We start from the raw sequence: 27,501 nt of genomic DNA on the forward strand, positions 1-27,501 counted from the left end.
ACTGGGGTCTCTAGACAATTTGCCATAGATTGGCAATGACCTCCTATCTCTTAACAGTAGCAACAACTTGATACACAGACACATACATAAACATATTCACCTTGCTTTACTGCTGAAATGTAAAAAGATTGGAAATCACTAGGTGCAAATTCCTGTCTGAAAGAGCTGTGAGCTGCAGTGATTCTCAACACCAGAAAGGAACACAGCTTACACTTTTTCCATGCAAAAACCCAAAACCCAAGGGGAGGTGGGGTTTTTTGGACTCGGAATTCAAAGGAATTATTTAATTCCCTTCAGTGCCTAAGGCAGTATGCCTTTCTGTTTCGATTCCTCGGGAGCATAAGATGGAGAGCTCTGCTGCATTCATGTCCTGCTTGGGGGCTTTCCGGAAGCAGCCAGCTGGGCACTATGGAACCAGAATGCTGGACTAGGTAGGCCTTTGATCTGACCCAGTGGGGCTCTTCTGATGTTCTGATGCATGCTCTTTCCACCATGCATCATGTGGTTCTCTCTTTTTTTCAAGACAGATCACAACTTTGCATGCAAAAAGTCCTGGATTTAATCTCCACCACCATATTTAGCAGGGTCAGGTTGCAGGGATGTCACATCTGCCTGAGCTTGTGAATAATAATAATAATAATAATAATAATAATAATAATAATACCCTGTCTCTCCAATGAGATCAAGGTGGCTGAACCTCTTCCAGTGAGAATAGACAGTACTAGGTTCAGAAGTAGCTTTACTTGAATAAACTATAAACTCCTCGCCTACCAGGATAAACCTACTACAGAGTGGAAGACTAGGTGATCACTTAGGATCATTCTAACTCTGTGGCCATAATCCAATTGCTAACCTGAAATAGAGTAGGGCTGTGAATCAATTGCTGAATAGAAAGCCACGGCTTCTTTGAATCCCATTGATTTAATGGGTCTACCTTGGTTGGGGCTACTAACTGGAGGATGACTGCTACAAAGAGTTTTCTTGATTTCTAGCATGTATGTGAGAAATAGGAGTATATTCCAGGGGCATGAATATTGGATTTGCTAGGAAACAGCCTCCCTCAACAGAGTTAGGAGAGTAACATGCCTCAGTTTTCCATACATTCCTGACTGTGGCTAGCTTAGGTAAAAAATATCATCATCATCATCATCATCTACAGAAGCAATAACCAAGCAGCATCAAGTACTAAAGAACTTCATTGATTACTTTTAGGATGCACATCCATTTGAAATACTTATATCCTGACCAACAAATGAAAATATTACCATTGTGAAGCTGAGAAAGGAGAGTGAGAGGTAGAGAAAGAGGGGAGTTTTTAATTTGGCCAGAGATCCTAGAAGTCCAACTGCTTAGACACTCAAAGGATTTACGACCATGCATTTGCAAACAGAGCAAATGGAGAAATGTGAGCTAAATGAAGAGTATTGGCATGCAAGGGGCCCTTTACTATCTAAAATCCCCAATTGATCCAACAGCAATGAAAGGAAGGTGAGAGGGACTGCTTGATTTTCCAGATAGGTGACCATCAAAACTGGCTCAAGAATGGTTGCAACTGGGGCCAAGCTAGATCCCCTTTGGACCTCCCCGAAAAGCATCCAGAGAACAGTTAGAGGTTCTCTTAAGCCTCGCTTTCTATGTCTCTGTCTTTCCACGACGCGCAGCTTCATTATTACCTGAAATGCTCTTTGAAAACTTGTAGTGCCATACACTGAGAATAGAAAAGGGAAAACAACGATTGAAGTGTCTTTCCAGAGAGCTGATGCCAGAAATTTCCTGTTGCCTCTTACACTGCAGCAGAGGCGTCTTGCAGAAACGGTGTTCTTTCAGTAGAAGGAAGTCTTTTCATTTCCCAGTCCCTGTCTTGGTGCGGATTGCTCCTTGCTGCGCTTTGTGTGCACACGTGTGTTCCCAAATCAAGTGCTTTTAAAGTAAAGGGGCCCGGGTTATGCCGTCTGGGGTATCCCTCAGCACCAAAGCGAGCCCTGTGTTACTGAGCCGGTCGCCAGCGTGATTAGTATTCTGCTGCTCGGATGAAAAAGGCTGCCAAGACGGTGCCCAAGGCATTCTGCCAGAGATGATGGACTGAATCATTTTCAGCACCTCGCAGTTACAGACCCGATAAGTTTATATTACAGTGCTGATAACCCACCACCCACCCACTGAGTGGTTAATTTATTTTTGTAAAGTGGATGCCAGAGATTTTTAACTCTCCCCGAGAGGTGATCCTTCTGACCTGGGCAAGGCTTCTGCTTAATCCCAGCTGTGCCGAGGTTGCTTGTGGCGACTCTTGGGTGAGGAGAGGCACTTTAGGCGTGGTTTTAGCATTCGCCTCTTATTTCCTAAAGAAGATCTGGAAGTGAACTTATTTTTTTCTTCTTTATTTGAAGCAGCCACTTTCTCCAGTAATCTATCACCATCGGAAGTTTGCTGCTGGGATGGGAAGCACATGCCCCCTCCCCATCATGTTGTTTCCGACATATGGTGACCCTATCATTGGGCTTTGTCTTCAATATTTGTGTAGCGGGAGTTGGACATTGCCTTCCTCTGAGGCTGAAAGAATGTGACTTTAAAAAATAAAGCTCACCCATTGGGTTTCCATGACTAAGGGGCAGTACAGACCAGCACTTTGTGCTGGCCTGACTGTGGAGTAGGGCAAACTAGGGCTGGTGTCCACATGCCCCCAGCCCTAGTTTTGCCACTTGGCCACCATCATGGTACCCGTCCATACAGCATGCGCCATGATGGCGTCTGTGGCGCACAGTGCCCAAAAGGCTCTGGCCCGAAGGGGCATCATCATGGCACACAAGCACACCAGTGATGCCCCTTCCAGGAGCAGTATGGATCGGTGCGGCAGCATGGGGCTGCTGTGGCACTGATCCGGGGCATACAGGTCCAGCATTTAGCTGCCCATCTGTATAACCCATTGGTGGCAAACCTATGGCACACGTGCCACAGGTGGCACTCAGAGCCCTCTCTGTGGGCACATGTGCCGTCACCCCAGTACAGAGTTTATTACTGGAAAGTCAAAGGGACTTGGCACTTCACAGTAAATAAGTGGGTTTTGGGTTGCAGTTTGGGCACTCGGTCTCTAAAAGGTTCACCGTCACTGGTATAACCCCTGAGTGGAGATTTGAACCCTAATCTCCCATAGTCCAACCATCAAGCCATTACACCACACTGGCTCTGTTTGGGCTTGCAGCTCCCATTATTGGACTTGCAACTCCAAACCCTGCTACTTGATGGGAGATGTATTCCAGCAACAGTGGATTCAAAAACATAGTCATGTTCATCTGGAAAATCAGTACACATAAGGATCCTGTAGCATCTTTGAGACTAACTGAAAGAAAGAGGGTGATGGCATGAGCTTCCATAGACTCAAGCCTAGTTTCTCAGGTGCATGTTTGGAGTGAAGAGTCCAGAGGCGGACTGATATAAGCTGGTTGTGTGAGAGAATGACCATTGCAATGCAAAAACTTGTGAGTAGGGAGATGAGGTGGCAAGTTCGGTTTAAATAACGGTCGCTGGAGGACAAAGGCAGGAGGAAGGGTGTTGCCTAAAGCCAAGGATCAAGTCTACGAAAGCTCATGCTACTACCGCCTTTCTCTCAGTTAGTCTCAAAAGTGCTACAAGAACCCTTTGTATACTAACAATGCTGGATACTAACAATGCTCCCCAGCTCTGGGTGAGAACATTGTGACTCAGAGAGGCAATTTTATTTTGGATAGGAGGAATCCAAGAGGAAGCTAGCTTAACTGGGTTTTTAATATTTGCTTTATTGTTTCACTGTAAGAAGACCCAGGTGTCTTGTGACAGTGAAACTTAAAAGAAGATCTCAGCTGGTGTTAACACAATTCTCCCTACAGGCATGGCCTCAGTTCTGCCTTTGGTAGCTGGGTAAACGCTGTGTGGAAAATACAAACAGCCTTTCCAAAGGAATAAGCCAGAGGTTACGACAGCTTAAATCAGTGCTGATCTCCTGGGTGTAAGGTGAAGGTAAGGACGACATGAATCCAGAGACAGCTTGGTGGGACTCTTCAGGCCTTTGTCAAACTCTTTTTCAGCATTTCCCAGACGTTATAGGAACTGATTTTGTCCAATTCTGGTGGCTTTCGGTGGGGAGGCTTAGAAGGAAGGTTTGGCAGTCAGGTTATCTCTGCAAACCCTGTCTTGTATCCTTCATATGATGATTTCATTTGGAGAATGCCAACGGAGAATGTCAATAGCAAAAATCCATCTTATTCTCTGGGAAAGAAACCCTTGGCCAAGATTCCAACAGCTTCCTATGTTCAGAGTCATTATATGAAACTGACATATGTTTTTCTCTTGTGGGGTTGCATTTTGTAAATGCCTCCTTCGACATTTGTTTTACTCCATACCCATGGATTCCTTCTCCATGGAATTTATATATGTTCTGAATATTTTCAAGCCATGGATAGTGGCATTCACTGAAGATGCCAAAGCCACAGATGCTGGTGAAACGTCAGGAATAAACTCTTCTAGAACATGGCTATATAGCCCGAAAAACCCACCAAAATAAATAAATAAATCCTATCTCTCTTCTCTCAAACTTACCGCTTCTTCACCCTGTTTTCTGTTTCTGAACCCCACCCTTACTGGATGGGAATAGACACTTTCTCAAACTTAACGCTACTCAGGTCAGCCCATATTCGACATACATAACGTTCTGGTGTTGTGGGTTTGAGAATTGAATACAAGTCAGTACCATTTCTTTTTTTTAAAGACCATAATGCTGAGCTCTGCAGTCCTGTCTCCCAGCAGCTCTCAATAAAACAAGCCCAGATTTACAGGTTCACGACTTTAGCGTTGCCAGCTCTTTGGGAGGGAGGTCAAAGCAAATCCTCCAAGCTTGCATTTCATTGTCAGCCAAGCAAACCCAACAGAAGCATGGATGCATTTGCGTAGGTCTAGCGCTTATGGTCACAGGATCTTAGCCAGGAACCCAAAATTCAGCCCTAACAACACAACTCTCCCAGTAGAAGTCAACAACCTGCCTTTTAAGTCATCATCTCAAGCCAAAAGGCCCATAAATGTCAGTTGGCTTTCTTTGCAGCTTTTTTCTCTCTGTGTGTGTCTATTTCCCTATCAGTTTTCTTTTGCAAAGAATCAAGATGTTGGCTGCATGCCTCTCATTAAAGTAACAAGCCGACCCACTCGCCCTTAAAGCCAGTGCGCTGAAACCAGTTGAGCTGTGATGGTGTTTTAAAATTACTATTATTATTATTTAAAGCGCTGCAGTGCAAATTTCCCCATTTGTCCCTTTTTGGAACGTCACCTCATTGGACAAAGGGGCGGATGATAATATGATTAACATGGGTAGCAGTGCGAGCTGGGAGAAAAGGTAATGAAATCTCATGCTTCGTGGCTTCTGCTAATCGCTGTCATGGGTCGTGCTCCTTTCCTCCTCGCCTCGCCCAAATTAATACTTTGGCGTTGGCGCATTATGGATTGGCAAAGGGGTGCTGGAGGGAGGGTTGCTGCCTCAAGCAGCATAGAGAGCTGCCTTACTCCATAGAAGATTGCTTTGTCCAGGCCTGGTATGGTCAACCCTGACCTGCAGTTGCTTTCCAAGGTCTCCAGAAGAGAGAGGTGTTCCTCCTCACCTCCTCCTTTCTGGTTGGAGAATGCATGGCTCTCCAGATGTTGTTGGACTATGGAGTTTAGGAGATTGGGACTTGATCCCGTGAATATCTTGGGAAAATCGTGTAATTACACATAACTTATTTGCCTGTATTCAACATTTTACAAGAGCCTACATGGCGTCACGGTTTGAAAGCAGGGTTCAGTTCCCAGCTCAGCCATGAAACCCATTGGGTGCAAGTTGCATCCTCTTAGCCTCAGAGGAAGGCAATGACAAACCTCCTCCAAAGAAATCTTTGCAAGAAAAACCCACGATAGGGTCACCATAGGTCTGAAACAACTTGAAGGCACACCACCACAACAACAATTCAACCTTTTAAGCATGCCCACCCTAGAAAATATAAACCCACACACCATCTTCCTTCCCATGTGTCTTCTCTTGAAAAGAAGAGTTGTTTGGCCACAAGCATTCAGCCAAAACTCTTCTCTTTCACATCTTTTTAGGCTGAATTGTCATTAATAGACAATTGTGTGAATAGCCTGTTGTTGCAAAGCAGGTATCGCCCTCTGCCGGTTGCGACTTGTAATTGTGCAGCCGGCCTTTTCTGCAGTGCTATGTCTCCCCACCCACCAAGTGGGGAATTGCGAGAAGGAAATAGATTTATGTGGGCTATTTTGCACAGCAGCTTCTTTTCCTGCCTTTTGCAGCCTGCAATGCTAATGCCCCCTCCTCTGTTCTGCAAAGAGTTAAGGGAACCGGGCAATTCACCATTTCCAAAGGGGTTTGTCTTTTCAGCCTAGATAGGCCAGAAACATCTGGTTTCCACAATAAAACAGCTTTGCACGCTCAGATCTCCATTTGTGCATGTGAGTGCAAATCCTCTGCTGGTCCACAAACCCACACACACTCTCCCTACCTCTGTTCATCAATGCAAACCCTCACATTGCACATGCATTCCATATTGGAATTGTTTCTCACCACAGATATCAGGCTACAAGATGAAGCCTAATGTCTGTCTGTTTGCCTGCCTTTCCCTTATTCCCTCTCCATCTTTTTCCCTCTTTTCATACAGGTTTTGGAAAACTGGGTTGTGACTTTCACCCAGTTCCAAAAACCCAATTTGGAACACATTGGTTGTGGGGTTTAAATTGCATCCTATCTGTCTGTCTGTCTATCCATCCATCTAAACTCCACAGTCCATGTTTCTCTCCAAAAACCTCATCCTGCATTGCTCCTTCCCCCAAATCTGCCTTGCAGATTGGATGCATTTACAAATCCATTGTGACTATACAAGATAGCTATCATTTTTCAATGTGGGGAAGGAAGCATACTGTTCCTGCCACCGAAACATCACAAGCCAACATGGCGTAGTGGTTTGAGCATTGGACTATGACCCTGGAGAACATGGTTGGAATTCGGGTTCGGCCATAGAAACCCATTGGGTGACCTTGGGCAAGTCGCACTCTCTCAGCCTCAGAGCCTGGCAATGGCAAACCCACCCTGAACTAATCTTGTCAAGAAAACCCGACGATAGGTCTGCCTTGGGGTCGCCGTAAGTCGAAAATAATTTGATGTCACACAACAACAACACCCCCAACAACAACAGATTTCCTGTGATGGTGGATACAAGATGGATACCCTTTTCAGTGTGGGGAAGTGGGTATATTGTTCCCTTTCCAACACCCACCCACTGTTTTGTCCCTCTGTGCAGGGAGAAATGGCTGTGCAAACCCTCCTTCCCCCATTTCCCACAAAGAATGCATCTTGCATCTGCACCAGCATGTGCTTTGCAACAGCATCCATCAGAGGCATAAATCTCTCTTGTCACAGCAGCTGTCTGCCCAAGAGCTGCTGTTGCAGAGTCAGCGTTCCACGATGCTGGAGCTGTCACTTCCTGCACAAAGCTATTTACTAGGGTTTTCGGCTGCCACGGTGCACTATCGCCATGCCAGACCCTTGTTTGGAACATATATTGGATTTATTTATTACCTGGAATGTCTTGGACATCTGTGATTTCGTCAGTGCGAGTAGTCCCTCTGCTGTTGCAAAGTCCGTCTATTCCATGCATATTCAATGTTACAGCAAATTTCCACACCTATGGGCCACATCTACAGTGTGGTGGTTTAATGATTCTGGAGACCAGGGTTCAAATCCCGGCTCAACCATGCAAACCCACTGAGTGACCTTGTTGCAAGTCGTACCCCCTCAGCCTCAGGGGAAGTTAATGGCAAACCTCCTCTGAACAAATCGTGCCAAGAAAACCTCATGAAAGGTTTGCCTTAGGGTTATTATAAGATAGAAATGACTTGAAGGTGCACAATCCTTTAAGTAGAAAATGGCAAAGATTTGGGCTCGTTGCCTCCTCTATGTAGAAAAAGTGCTTGAGTCTCCTTTGCTATAACCTCTCAGTATATTCTTCACAGCAAAACTATGCGATTGAATTGATCCGACATGGATGCCTTTCTTTTCTGTCGAAATACCACTCTGGCTTCTGTTGGAGGGAGAAAGCTATAATTTCATTGTCCGCTCTGTCTCGGATTCATGAGGAAGGCTGCATCATTCATTTCTCCCCTCCCTTTTTCTTATGATGATCTGCACCATATTGGGCCTGGCTTGCTTAGTGCCAATCGATCGGCCTTGATTTGATGCAGCATCTTTCATATTGGTTATTTCCACAAAGCCCCTGAAGCAATGAATCGGAAGGGAAAGCAAACATGGTGGGAAAGACGGATCGTTGCACACATTGAATGGGAAAAGGGGAGGTGGCGGGGTTTGGGACAAAATGGTCACTACAAGTCCCTCAAAGCTTTGTAAACATAAATGGAGTATCTGAGGCTCCATGTAGTTGTCAAGCAGATATAATCCAGATAGGTGATAGGTAATTGGATGCCTTTGGGATGTTTTGGACTGTAGCCCCCATCATCCACAACCAACATGAACAGTATGTAGGAACTATGGACATTATATTCCAAAAGGGACCAGGTTTCCTTTGCCTGATCAAGACACTGGTTGCTTAGTTGTTGCTATGCATAGCGGTTATGACCAACTTCCACATCTATGGGTCACATGTATGGAGACCCAGCATGGCACAGCGATTTGAGCATTGGACTAGGACTCTCAAGATGTGGGTTCGAATCCTGACTTGGCCGTGTAAACCCACTTGGTGACTTTGTGCAAGTCACACCATCGCATTGGATGGCAATGGCAAACCCACGCTGAAGTTTGTCATGATAGAGTCTCCTTAAGTTGGAAACGGCTTGAAAGGCACACAACAAGAAATTCTACTTGAGATTAACACTTGGATTCAGCCCAGTAGCAACCACTTGTTTCAGACAGGGCATCCTACGCCAACACAAAATGCTTCTTTGTCAAAAGAATATACGTCTCTGCATACAATGTCGGCTCCCATAGTGAATACCGCTGCTACATTACAAGAGTAAAAGGCATGTGTGACGCCTGCTGAAATGTGCCTTGAAGGGCTCCTCATCATGTAGGTTTGTGCCATGTACAAACAGAGTAGGAGGGTCATAACAGAAAAGACAAAAGGACCATAGAAGCCCATGTAGGCTACAATTTGGGATGACAGACAAATGCAAACCTTGGGTGGGAACGAGGACTTAAGAACCAAGATTGGCACCACCCTGCGTTTTCCCATAGCCAGCCTGACAGGGCTTTTTTTTAAATTCCAAAACTCCCGAAAAGCTTTAAAAAAGTGAAAGAGAGAGAGAGAAATAACAATGTAGTATTTCTCGCGGGAGCTAATTAGCAACTCCGAATCCTTGGAGAAAAACCCAGGTTTGAAGCTGAATGGCAGCTTCCCGTCTCAAAGGCATCCTCCTGACTCTCTGCCGAAGCCGATCCACGGTCTTCTGCATTGAGGTTGGCAACTATTGTTGCTCCAGGCGGCAGCCCTTGCCAAACTTTCTTTGCTAGTTGCAAGGGGAAGGCAGTCCTTTGAAGGCCTGGTGTGTCAGATTCCCTGCCTTCCAGTGTCCTTGAGCAACCTTTGGGGCCAACTCCACCTTATTGCAAAGAAAAGCTAGTAGGAGATGCGAGAAAAATGCATTCCTTCAAGATAGGTCTAGCACCTTCGAAACGTCACCTTTAAGGATCAATGCTTCCCTGTTCACCTACCGGTGATGGTAGGAAAAGACCAGAGTGCTTTACGAAACAAAATAAAAGTGTAGGGATGGTTTATTGCAAAGTCCTTGGTTCAGGAGACTCATCTTACTTCTTTATGGAACTCACTTGGGGGAGGGAAACTATGCAAGACATCCTTACAACAGAGCTGGATTTCATTGGCAACCTCGTGTTGAAAACCTCTTTGTTGCTTCAGTAAAGGCACAGGAGAAATCATGCTTTCAAGCTGACGTCTCTCCAAGAGAAGGAAACAGTTATTTGGACACTTTTGAGAACTTCAGAATGAAAATAGCAAATGGCTCATTTACTTCAACCTGACAAATGGCAGCATATGTTAGATTCCAAAGAGTCATGCTACTTTTTTTCTCTCCTTACAAATGCGAACACAACCACACATTTCCGCCGACCGTCTTATTTCTGTTACCTGTAGAAACTCATCACAGTCACCCAAGCACACTACCAGACTCATTTCCACGCCTAGTTTCTGACTTCTCCTATTCCTTTTCTTGCAGAGAGAACAACTTCATCAAGGACTTTCCTCAACTGGCCGATTTGTTGATGGTCATCCCTTTGCCAGTCGAAGAGCAATGTCGTGGGGTGCTCTCTGAGCCGCTACCTAACCTCCAACTGCTCACAGGTAGGAAGCTTTCACCATCCACTGTTGTCTCTTTGGCATCGTTGGCTCTTGTTCCAGAGTTTGAGGACAGAGCTCACCAAACTTCGAAGGATGGGACTCAGTCACTTGCCATTGGCCATGGGCATTCTCTTAACATGAGAATGCATGCTGGGGGTAATCTGATGGGTTTCTATGTTAGCTGAGGAGAAAGGAGAGCCATTCCTTTTGCTCTGAACCCCACCACCCCATCTCAGCACACTTGGTAGAACATATCTTTCCTCTAGTTCACTTAGTCAGATATCTTGTGCTTCCATTCCAGTTGCACAGAAGGGAAATAGAGGTGGCGTTCTGCTTGGGATTTGCAAATGGTCTATGTGTGCACAAAATTGAATGGGATAGTTTTGCAATGTTCATATTCCCCTAGAATTCAGAGACATAGCTGTGTTAGTCTGGAATATCAGGATGCAAAGGAATCATGTAGCACCTTTGAGACCGACCGAGCAAAAGTGTTGCAGCATAAGCTTTCGAAGACTTGGTCTCCTTCCTCAGATGCATGGAGTAAAGTGGTGCCCAGGAAGGACCTGGATGATCAGACTGTACAAATAGCCATAGACATGCAAAACTTGTGGATACAGTGATAAAGAGACAAGTTCAGTTTTAACAATGCTTGTTGAGGGATAAAAGGAAGAAGTAAGATGTTGCTTGAGGCCTGGATGGGTGGATTGCTATATGAATGGTGGAGGGAGTTTTGGAAAGCGCTGTGTGCCGGCTGGGAAATAGAAAGGAGATGTGATAAACTGGCCAAGAGTTTTCTTGTGAAGCTGAAGTGTTAACACTGGTTAATGTGTACTGTATGTGTACTGTGTACATTTTAATGTGTACTGTATGAGTACTGTGTACATTTTAATGTGTACTGTATGTGTACTGTGCCATTGCCCCTGTTCTGGGAATTGTTAAGAATAGTTTTGCGATGGCATGTAATGTCCACCAGTGTTCCCTTTGGAGACCCTAACTATATGATTCGGATAGCAATCATAGTATGAATAAACTGTTCCTTGAATTTTGACTTCTTGAACTTGTTGCAGGCGACATCCGGTACGACGAAGCCATGGGCTACCCGATGTTGCAGCACTGGAGGGTTCGGAGCAACCTGTACCGAGTCAAGCTCAGCACTATCGCCCTCTCAGCAGGTGAGAGCAGCCACCTCGGGATGAAGTTTACAGCTGGGAACACAGTTGTAGCTTTCTGCAAGGACAGGCAGGTTTTTCCGAACACACTGCTGAGGCTCGAAATGGCTGACATATGTGCTGCTTTGTCATATCTCGGTGATAAAAATGTGTGTATCTCACATATTGGCCAGCTTGCTTCCCAGGAGGCATAGAGAACTTACCCATTTCATTGTGTACACAAAAGATCACTGTACACAAAGCAAAAGTAGCTTTAAAGGCAACAGAAGGCAGAGGATCAAAAGAAACTGTCTTTATACTACGTTAGGATATTTGTCCATGCAGCTCAGTATTGTATACTTTGACCAATAGAAGAAGCTTTCCAACTTCTCAAGTAGGGATAAACCTGGTATCTGAGATTGTTTAACTAACGGGGCCAAGCACTAAAGCTTCTACATGCATAATGCACAATCCTTTTGTTTGTTTCTTTGCTTGTTGTGTGTCTTCACGTTGACGCCAACTTGGCAACCCTACCCTGTGGTTTTCATGACATTTGCATGCACTTATTTGTTTTCGGAGATGAAAATGCACAGAGCAGCGACTCAAGCTGGTGGTTTTCATCTTTAGTTCTTCTGCTTGTTTTGGAATTTAGCATCCAGCAACCCCTTTCTAGCTTAGTTTTTCTGGGATGTCCAAAAGATTGGGATGGTGAAGGTTGAGAGATGGTGAAGGTGAAGATGTGAGAAGTCATTATGGAGATAGGAGTCCCAAAAAAAGAGTTTGTTGGAGTCCTAAATCTATTTGGCAACTACTTAAGATTTGCTCTTGGGCTGCGTGGGTGTGCACACGTTTGCCACAGCTGCATTTGTCTCTGACCTGTTATTCTTTTTTTATGACACCTTTCCGCTTTTCTTAGGCTTTGCAAATGTCCTGAAGATCCTGAACAAGGACAGCAGCCGGGAAGAGCTGCTCTACTTCATCCAACAGTACGGTTCCCACTACATCGCCGAGGCCCTCTACGGATCCGAATTCAGCTGTACGATCCGTTTCCCCAGCAAGAAAGTTCAGCAGCAACTTTGGCTCCAGTATCAGAAAGGTAAGAAACACTGAGATAGGACAACACGAATCTTTTGTCCCCTTCTCGCCCACACTGTGCAAAAGGAGAGTACTTTTCATTGAAGGCTTGGGATGACCCCAAGCATGAGTTGCAGAACCGTTTTTGAATGGCCAAGGGGTCCCTATCCACCACCGCTGCCTGGGGTCACTGCTCTTTCTCTGCATTGCGCCACATCTCCCCCTCCCTTCCGTCCATCTGCGTGCCTCGATTTCGCCTCTGGGGCCAGTGCCGGCATCTCATTTCCGAGCCCATCTTTTCGCCCGCTTGCCAGCCAGCCCCCTTCGAAAATTGCCGTGGGTGATTTGGGTAGGATTCTATAAATGTGACATAATTGAGCTGTCTGGGAATGGTTCCGTTTTATCGCTTGTGACAATGACGGTCTTTAAGGAAGTATATTAATTCAGCAGCCGACTCATTGTGCAACGCCATAAATAACCAGACACATCATTAAACAGGGCAATAAACTTTGGGACTTTGAAGTGCTACAATTAGGTTAGATTTCTAAAAGTTCAGCAATTTGTCGGAGCGGCTCCACCCACCATCTCCAGGAAAGAGAAAGGCAGGAGGGAAGGAAAACTATACCGACGTGTCCTTTTACTCTTTCCCTGCCTATATCCATGCACCCGCCCCAGTGCTTTTACTCCTTGTTACTCCCAGTTGATTCTGGATAGTGGATATTTTTTCAGTATCTGAAGGGATGTGATGAAATGGAATGGACTTGTTTTCTCCTCCTGCAGAGACCAGAATACAAACCAAAAGGCTTCAAATTGCAAGAAAAAAAAGATGCCACCTAAATTTCAGAATGATTTTTGTACAATGAACTGGCTTGCTTTGTAGGGTGCTTTTTAGGGCGTTTGTTCTAGTCTTGCCCTCTGGAGCAAGAGACAACAAGTGGCTGCTCCGTCTTGTAAATAACAGCCCTGCAGATATTTGCAGACCATGATCATATCTCCCCCTTTAATCCTTTCCTCTCCAAGCTGAGCTTTTTTCAACACTTCCCAGATTTAATACTCTCCGAATCGTTGTAGCAAAAGAGATTGACAAGAAAAGTAGGTAGGCTCCTGCCTCTTTTTTGATTTGAGCACGGCAACCCTCTTCATTACAATAATTGAAATGGCACAATATTCTTTTATGTTAGGTTGTTTCTTGAAGTGCGGGCCTGATTGTAGCGAAAGAGAGACAGCAAAAGAACTAGTCGTAAAATAGTATTAAAAAAACTCCTACCCACTCTTTCCAGGGTGGTCTTTTCTTTCCTCTCACAGCGTTTATCCGCATGGCGGGGCTTTGCTGAAAATGTATTCACTATCCACCCTACTTATTTGTTTTGTTCCTTAACAATGACAAATGGGGAGAGAAATTGTGGAGGTGTGTTGATATCCCTCCTGTGCTATTAATCTTCCTCACGGTGTAATTTATGGCGAGCTTTGGATCTAAACTTTAAAAATCTTCAGAAAAACAAAAATATGAGCACCGTGGGAATTAGGCGGTGCACAATTCACACCGTTGTGCATTTAGGCGACTGGGTTTAATCCTATAGGAGTTGTCAGGGTCTGGCTAGCAGTTTGTAAATCTGGGGTGCAATGCATCTCTGTAGAGAGGGCTTATCTTGCCAGAAAAGCAATACAGTAACTATTGTGGTACTTGCTTCTTTCCTCTGGGGAACAGGGTCCCTGGATGTCACTCCAACTTTGTTTGGGAAGGGACATGGGTTGCACCTTCAGCATCCAAGTAGACCCATCTCAGATTAACAATACCTGGATTCAGGTCCTCACATAGCTTTGGAAAGGGATATGGGTTGCAACTTCAGCATCCAAGTTAGTAGACTCACCTCGGATTAACAGTACCTGGGTTCAGGTCCCCACATAGACATGAAGCTCTCCTTTGGCCTCAGGCAAATCTATCTCATATAGGGAAGTTGAAGCAAAAGGCACAGCATTGTCTTCTTGATCTTGATCCTGTAGAGTTGGGTAGGAAGTAAAGAAAGCCAGAGTAGCAGTGATGCTTGGTAAAGGAGAAAGCAGTAGGAAAAGAGGAAACATGCATTACTGATGGATTGTCTCCATCAGGAAGCCATGGCTTTGAGTCTGGAAGACATGAGTTGGCAAGAGGTTGACTTGGAGGACTCTCATTCTTGATGTTTTTGTTGTGTGCCTTCAAGTCATTTCCAACTTATGGCAACTCTAAGGCGAACCTGTCAAGGGGTTTTCTTGGCAAGACTGGTTCAGAGGTGGCTTGCCATTGCCTTTGCCTGAGAGACTGTGACTTGCTCAGTGTCACCCAGTGGGTTGCATGGCTGAGCTGGGAATTGAACCCTGGTCTCCATAGTCATAGTCCAACATTGAAACCACAACACCATGCTGACTCTTATTCATAGGGTTGCCATAAGTCGAAGTTGACTTGGCAGCAGCTAACACAATAAAGCAGGGAGTAGAGGTTGATAAAGTTCCTTTATGCATACCCACAGAGATTTGGTGGCTATTTGCAGCCATTGCAATTATTACATCTGCTAACTGCATATGAGGGTATGTGTTTTCTGTTTCCTCTATCTAGCCAGTGTAATTTGTTTATTCAGGCCCCGAAAACAGCCTTGCCACCATTGGGTGGAAGGCAGGGGGGTCAGGAGAGAAGATGAAGTGTTTTTAATAATACAGGGCTCTTTTTCCTCCCCCTTTTTATCACAGTGCACGTTTAATTCAATTTTCCCTCTATTACGCCGCTTTCTAAAATGCCATACACCCAGAAAACAAAAGTCGTCATAAAACACATTGTTTGCACTGCCAAGAAAGCCAGTGCCAACCTGTTTATGATTCACAAATGTGTACATGAAGCAAAAATTTGGGGTGGATCAGGTCCTGCCAGTTTGGAAGTGGAACTGGGCTTTTAAAAAGCGGCTTTTAAAAAGAATATATATAACAAACTTAGATACCTAGAAATCCATCAGAGATACCTTTATTGGCCAACTGAAATGCACAATATACTTACTGCAAGCTTTCAACACTCCATGCAACAAGTATATTCCTAAAGTAAAGGTGTCACTATCTCAGCCACCATGTGGCTTTCTGTGGACTGGCAGATGATGTCACATGGACTGGCACCCTACTTAAGGGTAGTACTGTCGTAGCATTGGCTCACACAACAGATTGGATCGGAGTAAGATTTCCTGGAAAGGAAAATGAAATTGAGAAGGGAAGACTGTGTGAGACACGAGCGCATTGGAAAATAAAAATGTTCCCTCCACCAGTCAGTCCTTGGGCTGCAGTCAAGAGAGTGGAACAGATGGTGGGGACTTAACTTAAAACTGCGATGTGGCTATTTGGCTAAAGCTTGGCAGTCAAGTGCTCCGTCAGCAGAACTGCGTGGGCTTTAAGTCCACTTAAATGAATCTATGGCTTTCCAAAACGCTCTCTGTAGTGGCGTATTTGCTGCAAAAAGATGCTCCCTGGAACGGCGTGCGGGGCGAGCGCTTATAAATAAAACACAATATTGCTCTCCCTGAGCCAGTCGGGCAAAAGCTGCCAGTGAGAGCCAACTCGTAAAAAGGCAGACATCTCACAATGTGCCCACATCGTACGCACACCCAAGCACACAAATGATAAGGAAATGGCCATAAATGCAACGTTTATGGAAGAGTCGATGCTGAAGAAGTTTCCCATCCAGGTAATTATCGGTTGTCTGAATTATCCCTACATATGGAAACCTGCCCTTTGTAGCTTGGGTTGGCATAGCGTCTCACTGGCACTATGCAAAGGGGCCAATCTGTCTCACCAGCTTTTTCTGTCAGTCATGCATTTGGGATTGTGACTCACAAACCCTGCATTTGAGGCATTTTGACAAATGCAGTTTGTTTAGAAGACTGCAGGCAGGGTATCTGCAAGGCAATAGTAGTTGTGTGTCTTCATTTCCATTTTATGGCAACCCTAAGGTGAACCTATCATAGGGTTTTCTTGGCAAGATTTGTTCAGAGGTGGTTTGTCATGGCCTTCCCCTAAAGCTGAGAGCATGCGACTTGCCCAAGGCCACTCAGTGGGTTTCATGTTTGAGCTGGGAATTGAACCCTGGTTTTCAGAGTCATGGTCCAACACTCAAACCACTATGCTACGCTGGCTCTCCTAGAAATGCCTAGAGAAGTGTTTTCTTTAGGAATCTCTACGTCCTCCATTGCAACTCTGTGGCCAACCTCTGGAAGAGTTGCACTGGTGGCGCAGTGGCTAAATGCCATTACTTCAGCCACAAGGTTGCGAGTTTGATCCAAGGGCTCCAAGGTTGACTCAGCCTTCCATCCTTTCATAGATTGGTAAAATATGAACCCAGCTTGTTGGGGGCAATTGGTGTAAACCACTAAGAGAGGGCTGGGTTCACCATTAAGCGGTATAGAAATGTAAATCCTATTGCTATTTCACTAAAGGACCTATGGATTCCTAGAGAAGCTATGACCCAAATCTATGAATGATCAAATGTGCAAAAGCCAAAGCTGCAGATGTGAAGGGCTGACTGCTCATCACCAACAGTTAACACCCTTCACTTCCAGCATATTTAACACTGGTCAGTCATGTCCTATTTAGGTTTACCAAGCTGGTTTTTCTTTTGCCACATTGGAGGGTGGATTTCACTACCCCATCTGGGGCTTGCCTTGGGTGTGTTAATTCACCCAGCTGCGGTTTCACGCTTCATCTGACCGCGCCATAAGTGCCTATCGGCTTTTTGAGCAAACCCATCCATTGCAATGCCGGCAGCGTGGCCCTTTGCCATGGAAGGAATTGAGATATGAAGCCAGGAGGGGGAATCGAGAGAGAAAGAAGGACCTTCCGCCTAATAAAATAAGAAGCCCCTTTGCCCATCACACAGACAAGTAGCTTTTGTGCAAGGTGCAGAGTAGTGGAAACCCATCAGGCAGTGCAGCGGTGTGGAAGGCCGGATATTGAAGGTGGACGGCTAAACGTATCATTTGTCACATTTGATCTTGTTTACTCCACTTTTTTCCTTCCCTGGCAAAAATCATCGACAAGAAACATGACCTTCCAAGACATTTTCTTTTTTTTCCAAGAAAGCAACACAAGAGTCAAGGAACAATCAAAGAAAACCCCAATAATTCATCCCACCCCGCAGCCCCCTTCATTGCCACGACAAACAAATGTTCAGTCCTATGTTACTAGAGGATGCAATTTTTGTTTCTTCCAGTCGATTTTCTGCAGTCCCGCTAGACTACTTCACATTGAACAAAGGGCTCCAAGTCATACACAAAGACACACAACCAGTGTGAGGGTTATATTGGCACCATCAGGATAGAGGAGATCCTATTTTTGGCAGGTGTGTACTGGGCCTGTGTTGTTCTAAAACTACGGTAGTGGCAGTGAAACGTCTTGTGGCGCATCGGTTATAACAATGCATTTTAAAGGACTTGTCTCTGGGAACATGCTGCTATCTAGCATAGTGAAAAGACCAGTGGATAAAGGAAACACTCGTTGAGCGCTGTACATATGAATTGGTGGGAGGTGATATGGGATGGTGATAGTGCGATTGCTCACTATTAGTACAGCCTTGAAAACAAGCCCACCCAAAGCGATCAGCTTCTTTGCTTCTCCAGCAATTTTTATGTGGGGTGCAAAGGACTGAAATAGCTTCCATCCCTTCACTTTCAACCTGTAGGATGGACTTGGCAGTTAAAGTGGCATCAAACTGCATTATTTCTAGTGTAGATGCACCATAGATGACTGTATGTGTTTTAATCTATGTTGTACCACACCTCCAGCCTGGGGCAGAGGCAGCTAAGAAATAAAGTGTATTATTATTACAGTGAGCCCTTGGTATCTGCTGGGGTTTGCTTCAGGGACCCGGTGGATACCCAAATCTGTGGGTGTGTAAGTCCCATTATATACAACAGAGTATTATTATTACTATTACTATTATTGCAATGGGCCCATGGTATCCACTGGGGCTTGGTTCAGGGACCCCAATGGATCCTTTTTTGAATCTTGTAAACCGCTCTGAGTCCCAGTTTTGGGGAAAGCGTGGGATATAAATAATATAATAATAATAATAAAACCACCCAAACCCATGGATGCTCAAGTCCCATTATATACAGTGGGGCAATTAAAAGATGTCCCTTACATAAAATGGTAATTTTAATTTGGGAATTCATGTATTTTTAAAATATTTTCAAGCCCTGGATGCTTAAATCTGCGGATAAAGAACCAACAGATACGAAGGGTTGGCTGTGTAAACCAAAAGCCACCCCATTCCTTCCCCTTCTCCCTGACTAAGGTTGCACTGAAATCCATCATTGAACCATGCACAAAGAAATGTTTTATATATATTTAAAGCAATCATTCACTGCTTGTTTTAAAGCAGCCTTCTCAGATTGCTGGAGAGATGTGGCAGAACAGTGCGCCACTGGTGTGGCCTGCAACAGGTTCTGCAACTGGCCTCTTGACCCACAGAAGGGAGTATCGTAAAGTTTTAATTATCACTTTTAAAGTTTGTTTGGATTTGTAGTTGTTAACTTATCTCTACGTAGCCGTCATCCAGATTTACACATTTTTCCCAGTGTTTCTTGACCCTCTGGATACGTTATTGCAGAAGTCTGCGGATTGCGCCTTACGAGGATTTTACACTTTAGTCACTTCTGGCACAGCCTGTCATAAAAATAAAGGACACAATGAGCCGATTTTCTCAACATCATGCACTTAGGGACCAATGAGGACACTGATTGTATCAATATACCATCGTAACTTCTGGGTGACAATTATTATTTTACGATACCCCCTCGTAAGGGACCACTGTATGTATATATGTATGTATGTGTGGGGGTATGTACGCATACATATATATACATATACATGTATATATGCACACATACACAGTGGTCCCTCCACATTCACTAGGTTTAGGGGTGAAGGACTCATGTGAATGTGGAAAAACCACAACCAAACAACATACTATTCCCACTTAGGAATACTATTCCTCACACACACACGAACATGTACAGAAAAGGCCTATATTTCATTTCACTGCACACAAATGATTGTGGCACAATCTGCTTAATAACTATGGCACCAGTATGATCTAGCCCCCACTGAGACAGAGGCACATCTTTTTGGATTTACCCCCCATTTAAGGGGTGGAGTACCTCCTCAAGTGGTAACTGTAGATCTTAATGCAGTGATCCCAACAGTCCAAGACCAAGAGCTGTCCCTTGGGTGTGACGGCGATGCCGACGGGGCACGTGAGTCCCTCTCGGATTAAGATATTATAGCCGCCCCCTTTGGGGAAATGCAGGATCTCTTTCCGGCTGCTGTCGGCCACAATCAAGTCCCCCCGGGAATCGACACACATCCCCGCGATGCATCGGAAGTCCTCGTTCTCAGAGAAGAAGTGGCTGATCTGTCGACCGAGTTGCCCGTCTGGGCCAACAGAGCCGATCGAAAAGCCCCCTTCCAAGTGATGCTCATGCTGACGGTTTTCAAGATTCAGGCCCAACCCCTGGGTGAAGTAAATCGTCCCTTCTGCATCGCAGGTGACGAACTTTGGACGCACGGCGCTGCACAAGCAGCTGTACTTTACCACCCCGACTCCACGGTCGACAGTGAAGCACCACAGCTTCCCTCCTTCCACATCCGTCACGACAAACTGTCCAGATGGCAGAGCAGTGATGCCCCAAGGCTTGCTCAGTTGGCTCCGGTGGCACGCCACGCAGTGCCCGTCGATGGTGTACACTTTCACCGAATTGTCGTAGCTGTCGGTCACGCCAATCAGGCCATGACAGTTCATGGTAACTGACAAGGGAGTCAAGTTGGGCAGATCAGCCCCCAAGAAACTGAGCACAAAACTGTCAATGCCGCTGGGGCTCCGGCGGATCTCCTTCAGGAAGCCCTTGCGGGTGAAGACTTGGATACGGAAGTTGCCACGGTCAGCCACAAGGACCTCCCCTTGCGGGGTGACGTGAAGACTGACGGGCAGGTTGAAAGTCCCTGGTGTATTGCCTTTGGAACCCATCTTTTTGAGAAAGTTGCACTGTTGGATGCTGGTGGTGGCTTCTGGCATCCTTGGCTTGGCTGGTGAAGGACAGCTGGGCAGAGAGGTGGAGACTTCCTGAGTCATCTCTGCCTCCCTAAAGGACACCGAGGCCACCACTGGTGTCTCCATCAGGGATTCCTCTACATTAATGCTCCGTGGCTTCTTAACCACTTGTCCAATCTGAAGCGGTCCAACATGGCCCACTTTAAGCAGCTCCACCTCTTGGAGGGTCAGCTCTTTTGGGAGGCTGTTCATCAATTCGGGCTCCTCCTCCTCCCCTTCTTCTTCGAGAAGGGCAATGTCCCCCTGTTTGATTTTGGCCAAGAAGTAGTCGCACCGTGACACAATCTGCACCTCGGCGATGTTCAGAAGGTAAGCTTGCTCCTCCATGATCTGGCTGTTGACCTTCTCCACCTCCGAGAGGGAGCTGGTGAAGAACTTGCGGGACCGGGCCAGCTCTTCTTGGACCTTCCTCTCTTCTTTGCTGTACTCCTGGAGGACATTTTTGTACCTCGCTTGGAGGTCCTTGGAAACCCCTTCCAGACAGGTCTTCCGTTTCTGAAGGTCCCCCATAAGTTCCCGTAGGCGACCAAGCTTGGTCCCAAACTCCCTCCGCCGTTCATCTGCCGCCTCTTTGATGGCCACCACCCCATGCCCTTGTTGCATGTGGTCAACCTCCTTGCAGGGTTCGCAGAGGACCAAGCCACAGCTTTTGCAGAAATGCTTGGGCAGCCGGCGTCCGCAGGCCTTACACATCAGGAGGCCGACGGTCTCGCCAAGGCCCGCAGTGTCAATGATCTTCAGCACGGTCAGGTTGTCATTCAGCTGGGCCAGGCTCGTGATTCGGGTGACTTTGCTACAGAACGGGCACCGGATCCCATTGATGCTGTTGGCCAAGAGCTTCTCAGAGCATTGCTTGCAGATGGTGTGACCGCAATGCAACAGCTTGGGCCTCAGGTGCTCCTCGGTGAAGCACTCCATGCAAATGGGGCATTCTAAGACTTCACGCAACGCGTCCGAGTTGACTTGAGGGGCAGCGGCCATGGCCTGGTTGTCACGGGGAAGCCAGTCGCATTTATCCACAAACCTTTCCAATCCTATTTGGGAAGAGAGAGAGAACAGAGATTGATTCCTCACCGCTGCTACATAACCCATGCGGTATTTTGAAGGCAACCATTTCAATCATATCCCCCTACTCTGTCCATTTTTTGGCATGCTTGTTACACAGATTGTGGTGTCTCAGATGTTAACATTTTCTAAATGTTGTGGTTTGGACTTCAACTCCTAGAAGCCCCATCCAGCTTGACCAACTGTCAGGGATTCTGGAAGCTGAAGTCCAAATCATCTGGAGGACCAAAGTTTGGGTACTACTGCTTCAGATGACAAGCCATAGATGCTCAAATCCATGGATGCAGAATCCGTGGATACGGAGGGCTGACTGTATAGCTACACGGGAGACACTGCTTAGCAAAAAAAGTGCATGCTGGTGGTACAGAAAGCGATGGGATCATTAAACGTCTAGACTTCGCGAATAGGAGGATAAAGTAAATGGTATTAAGAACTGATACAGTTTGGAGCCATAGGTAAACACACCAAAGCTGTCTGCTAACAAAAGGATGGCACTGTACCTTCGGACCTTTCCAGGAATCTGTAAATTGTGCTGGGAAAGGGAGCTGTTAGGAAATATTTGTCCAAAGGCACACAACCCACTATGGTCTGGGTTCAAGTCCCTCCTTGAGCATAAAAGCCCAGTGTGTGACTCTGGACAAGTCACACCCTCTCAGCCTCAGAGGAAGGCAATGGCAAACCTCCTCTGAAGGAACTGGTCAAGAAAACCCCATGATAGGTTTGCCTTTGGGCCGCCATAAGTCATACTTAGAAGCACACAGCAACAACACAAACATTTCCCACGCAGTTAAAGTGGATTAATAGTGTTGTATATGCATAGTGTAGACTGGCTCCTGGTTTAAGCTGGGGACAAGGTGAAAGGTAGTTAATGCAGATTCGTAGCACTATAAATACTGTGCAGATGGGCCACTGGTTTAAAGGTGCAGGCAAGGAGAAAGGCAGCTGAAGCCGATTAATCGAGCTACAAATGCACAGTGTGGATGGTCCCTGGTTTAAGTGTTCATGCTCCAAAAGTGAGGACAAGGAGAAAAGTAAAGTGGACTGAAAGTGCTACAAATGCACAGTGTGGATGGGCCTCTCCTTTCAAAGGAGAAAGCCAGTTAAAGCGGGTTAATCACACTATAAATGCAGAGTGCGGATGGGCCCCTGATTGAAAGGTTCCTGCTCCAAAGGCGAGGGCAGGTAAAGTGGATTGAAGGGGCTATCAATGCACAGCATAGATGGGTCCCTGGTTCAAAGTGGGGGTGGACAGAAAGGCGGTTATAAAGTGGATCCATAGCGCTATAAGTGCACAGTGTGGATGGGCCCTTGCTTTAAAAGGAGATAGTTAAAGTGGATCAGTCACTATCAATGAACAGTGCAGATGGTTAAAAGGTTCCTGGTGCAAACAAGGGGGCAAAGAGAGAGGCAGTTAAAGTGGGTTAAATGCGGTATAAATGCACTGTGTGGATGGGCCCCTGGTTGAAAGGATCCTGGTGCAAACATGGGGGGACAAAGAGAAAAGAGGGCAGGTATGTATTCTAATCCCTTGATCATTCACAATTACACATCCCACATATATATAATTCTCTTTATATCTGCAAAGGGGTTGCAGCCTCCTAGAAGCCCTTCCCCAACCCAACCCTTTCTATGGCATCCTTTTGCCAATGCATTTTCTGCCTCTGCAGAATGGGCAGGGAACTTGGCACCCGACTGCCTCTGCATTGCTGCCAAAGGCTTGCATTTTTGCAAAGGCAGATTTTCTGCAGCAATACAAGGATTTTGCAGGCTGGGTTTGGAAAGAGGGGTGTGTGTGTGAATAACAAAAAAGGGGGTTTGCATGGAAGAAGAGGGTGAGGGGGTTCATGGGGGTCCCCCAATCCCTGCCCCAGACCCCCAAAACCCTCCCTTTGCAAGACCCCCAAAGGCCCCTCCCTACCTGCGCTTTCTCTTTCTTTCTCTGCTGCAGCTGCACCCAGCCTTTGTCCTTCCCGGGCTCTGCGCCTGCGCAGTAGAACCTCCCTCCCAGGCCAGGCAGCCCCTCCCTCTCTGACCCCTCCCTCGCGCGGGGAGACCTGGGAAATGGAGTTCTTTTCCCCCTGCTAGCTTTCCTAAAGTTGAGAGTTCGAATCCCGGGGATGGAAATTTATTTTTATTCTTATTTCTAATTTAATTTAATTTTTTTACTTTCATAATTAATAGACAGCAAAGCTATTTTCATCAATCAGTGCAAACCAGAGTGAATTACAGATAATAATATTAATAATAATAATAATAATAATATTATGATTATTAATGTATCCCTGAATACACACTTTTTATCTATAATTTTCAGGGCCTTATCTGGGTTATTGCCTTAATTTATTGTTGTTTTGCTGTACTGTTTGTTGTCATGTTTTGTTTTAGAATGTATTAATAAATTTTAATTAGAAATAATTTTAATTGTATTTTAATTAAATTAAACTGTATTTCCACCCCCCAAAAATAGCTTTAGAGCCAACCCAGTTGCAAATGGTTTGTTTCTGCATTTTTTAAAGATTTCTTGTATTATATATATATATATATGCATTATAGATACCAGAAAAGATTTGGATCCCCCCCTTTCCCCAATTTTGGGGGTGAGAATATTATATATATTATTATATATCTATATATCTATATCTATATCTATATATATATATATATATATATATATATTACACCTTTATATATAATAAGATATCTGGTTCTTGTTGTTGTTGGTTGGAATATTTGCATATAGGATATTTTGCAGAGGCGCCCCAAATCTAAGCACAACATTCATTTATGTTTTGGGTAAATCTCACGTGTATCTATCTATATCCTAAAGGTAAATTGATGCACAATATATTTGTAGTAAACGAAACAAGGTTTGCTTATACGCAACCATATACAACCATCCAAGGACTAACCAGGGCTGATCCTGCTTAACTTCCAAGACCAGATGGAAATCTGCTGTGTCTAAATATATTTCCCAGTTCCTTCCTCTGAAATACAACCTGGAGATTCATTGGTGGTCTCTCATCCAAACCCCAACCAAGACTGGTCCTGCTTAGCTTCCAAGACCAGACAGGATCGAGGGCCTTTTGGGTATCCGTTCGCTCTCCTTTTAAACCTATTGCGTTCTTGTCGCCCAAGGGCTGAGTGTCCTACAAATGGCTGACTTTATCCGTTCTCTTCCAATTTCTGCAAGGAAGAAGCTGTCAACGTTTTTCTGATTTCCTTTCCTTTCTTTTTATCAGGAGACCATTGCATTTGCTATTCACTGCAGGCCTCTAAGCCGGCAGAGGCAGCGGAGCGTGGCAGGAAAATCGTTATTGTGGGCAGACAGATAAGGGGAAGCGTAAGAGTAGACTTTCCGCTATCCAGTATCTTAGGGTTGCAAAGTTTGGCTTTTGCTTTTCCCTGAATATGAAATATTCCTAGTGGTTTGAGCGTTGGACTACGACTCTGGAGACCAGGGTTCGAATCCCATTTTGGCCACGGAAACCCATTGTGGTCACACTCTCTCAGCCTCAGAGGATTGCAATGGCCAACAACAACACCTTCTGAAGAAATTTAGCCAAGAAAACCCCATGATAGATTCAACTTAGGGTCACCACAAATCAAAAATCATAGAATCATAGAGTTGGAAGAGACCACAAGGGCCCTGATCCAGTCCAACCCCATTCTGCCATGCAGGAAATCACAATCAAAGCATCCCCATTGACAGATGGCCATCCAGCCTCTGTTTGAAGCCTCCAAGGAAGGAGACTCCACTACACTCCAAGGAAGGAGTGTGTTCCTCTTTCGAACAGCCCTTACTGTCAGGAAGTTCTTCCTAATGTTGAGATGGAATCTCTTTTCCTGGAGCTTGCATCCATTGCTCCGGGTCCTGTTCTCTGGAGCAGCAGAAAACAAGCTTGCTCCCTCCTCAATATGACATCCTTTCAAATATTTAAACAGGGCTATCATATCACCTCTTAACCTTCTTTTCTCCAAGCTAAACATCCCCAGCCATAGAAACCCACTGGGCAGCCTTGGGCAAGTCACTCTCTCTTGGCCTCAGAGGATGGCAATGGCCAACCCTCTTTGGAACCAGTCTTGCCCAGAAAACCCCATGAAAGGTTCGCCTTCAGTCGGAAACGACTTGAAGGCACACAACAACAACAGCTATGAAGTTTGTGCTTGGGATGGTGAATGAAGAGATGTTTCATTTCTCCTCCATCTCTGGTCCTTTCACACTTCTTTCCCCATTCTAGTTTTCTCGCCCCCTCTTTCAGCAGGTCTCAGAGTCTTTGGCTTCAAAAACATATGGGTACGGAGCCGTACCAGTGCGCAAACACACCCGAGCATCACTAGCAGGAAGAAAGGAGCCCTCCAAGTCATAATGAAAGTCCCCGTCTGCATGCCTAGGAAACACATTGACGGCAATTAAAACGAAATGAGGTGTGTTGGGACGGGCACACCCTCGGTCGCTTGGCTCGGGATGAAAAGAAGAAAATAGGTGTTTTATGCCGTGTTGACTTTTGGTCAAAGTCTTTCTCTGTTTTTCTCCCCTTCCCCGGGATATTTGGGAGCAAAGAAGAGGGTAGGGGGCCATTAAGTCCTTCTTTTCCTCTCCCTGTTGCTCTGTTCCTGCCCTTGAAAGCCCCCGTTTTAATGAAATAATGAGAACCATGAGTGTGTTTTCCTGAAGCATGAGAAGATGGTGCCACTTGCAAGGGCAACCAGGGCTCATAAGGAGGCGAATGAGCTGGCATCGGAGGTGTTGCTGGGTCACCCTGACCCATGCCACTCTATCAAAATGGTGACGGAAAGAAGGCCTGGCATCGGAAAGGTGTCTCGGTCAACCGCAAGCTAGAAGCCTGTCTGCTGAAGCTGGGAATCGGATATGCCCCAAAGTTTGAACAAGGGGGTCTCTCTGGAGAAGGCCTTCAAGAAATCCAAATGTTTGTTGGGCGTTTGGTTGGAACGTCTTAGAGCTTTGGAAGATGGCAGCTCCTTCCTTTTTGCACAACCTTGGAAGAGGAGGATGGAGCAGCCAATAAGCGTGGGTGGCTCACTCCACCAAGTTGGAGAAGGCTGGGATCCAGGGCTTAATAAAAGCCCACAGCGGGCTTGCAAAACCATCCGGCAGACGCGAAGGTCACCGTTTGCGTCTCCTGGGTCTTCCGCAGAACTAGCACCTTGTAAAAGTGACCTCACTTTCTTCTTCGACGAGGCTTTATGAGAGCAAATTGAAAAGCTTTCAGCAGTCTGGTCTAGTCTGGCCCGGCTCGACTTGCCGGGAGCAAAGTTTGGATTGTTGTTGTTATTATTGTCATTATTACTTCATTTAACTTTTCTTTCTTTTCTTTCCTTTTTTCCAAAGGAGGACCTTTCTAAATTTAGGGGCTTGTGACTGTGAAACTAGCATTAACCAAGAGCTGGCAGACCTTTCCGTCTGGTTCGTGGCTACGGCTTGCAAGCTCTGAAGGCAAAGGTCTTGGCTAAACCAGAACTTCCCAAACTGTAATCCAGTCATTCCTAAATGCTGGTCCTCTGGGTGTTTCGGTCTTTAGTTCCCGAAAGCCCCCATCTGCTTGGACAACAGGAATCTGGGAGATGAAGTCCAACACATCTGGAGGACCAGAGTTTGGGAACTACTGCTTTAGATGATTTGCTTTGGATCAGTGATTCCCAAACTTTGAGCCTCCAGGTGCTTTGGACGTCAACTCCCCAAAGCCCCAGCCAACTTGACCAA

General features: G+C 45.6%; 2 protein-coding genes across 8 annotated transcripts in view; one reads left to right on the forward strand and one right to left on the reverse strand.

Annotated features, from left to right (window-relative positions):
* Positions 1 to 23,755, reverse strand: part of TRIM32 (tripartite motif containing 32) — a 47,896-nt gene extending 24,141 nt beyond the window's left edge. For 3 of the 6 annotated variants that reach the window (XM_089534897.1, XM_089534894.1, XM_089534899.1), the window contains exons 1-3: positions 23,698 to 23,755; positions 15,621 to 21,748; positions 14,467 to 14,593 (exon numbers count right to left, since the gene is read on the reverse strand). In XM_089534897.1, coding sequence (XP_089391023.1) covers positions 19,749 to 21,695 — 1,947 coding nt within the window. In that variant the 5' untranslated portion in view covers positions 21,696 to 21,748; positions 23,698 to 23,755 and the 3' untranslated portion in view covers positions 14,467 to 14,593; positions 15,621 to 19,748. Of the gene's footprint in view, positions 1 to 13,201; positions 13,370 to 14,466; positions 14,594 to 15,620; positions 21,749 to 23,697 lie in introns of those variants that run through there. The other 3 variants (XM_089534895.1, XM_089534900.1, XM_089534896.1) reach the window with 3 other exon arrangements.
* Positions 1 to 27,501, forward strand: part of ASTN2 (astrotactin 2) — a 321,258-nt gene that overhangs the window by 228,982 nt on the left and 64,775 nt on the right. For both annotated transcript variants that reach the window (XM_089534892.1, XM_089534893.1), the window contains exons 14-16: positions 10,252 to 10,376; positions 11,441 to 11,545; positions 12,438 to 12,617. In XM_089534892.1, coding sequence (XP_089391018.1) covers positions 10,252 to 10,376; positions 11,441 to 11,545; positions 12,438 to 12,617 — 410 coding nt within the window. The remainder of the gene's footprint in view (positions 1 to 10,251; positions 10,377 to 11,440; positions 11,546 to 12,437; positions 12,618 to 27,501) is intronic.

This window comes from Sceloporus occidentalis, unplaced genomic scaffold (genome assembly GCF_023333645.1).
Source record: "Sceloporus occidentalis isolate IW3139 unplaced genomic scaffold, rSceOcc1.0.p SCAF_8, whole genome shotgun sequence".
Classification (NCBI taxonomy): domain Eukaryota; kingdom Metazoa; phylum Chordata; class Lepidosauria; order Squamata; family Phrynosomatidae; genus Sceloporus; species Sceloporus occidentalis.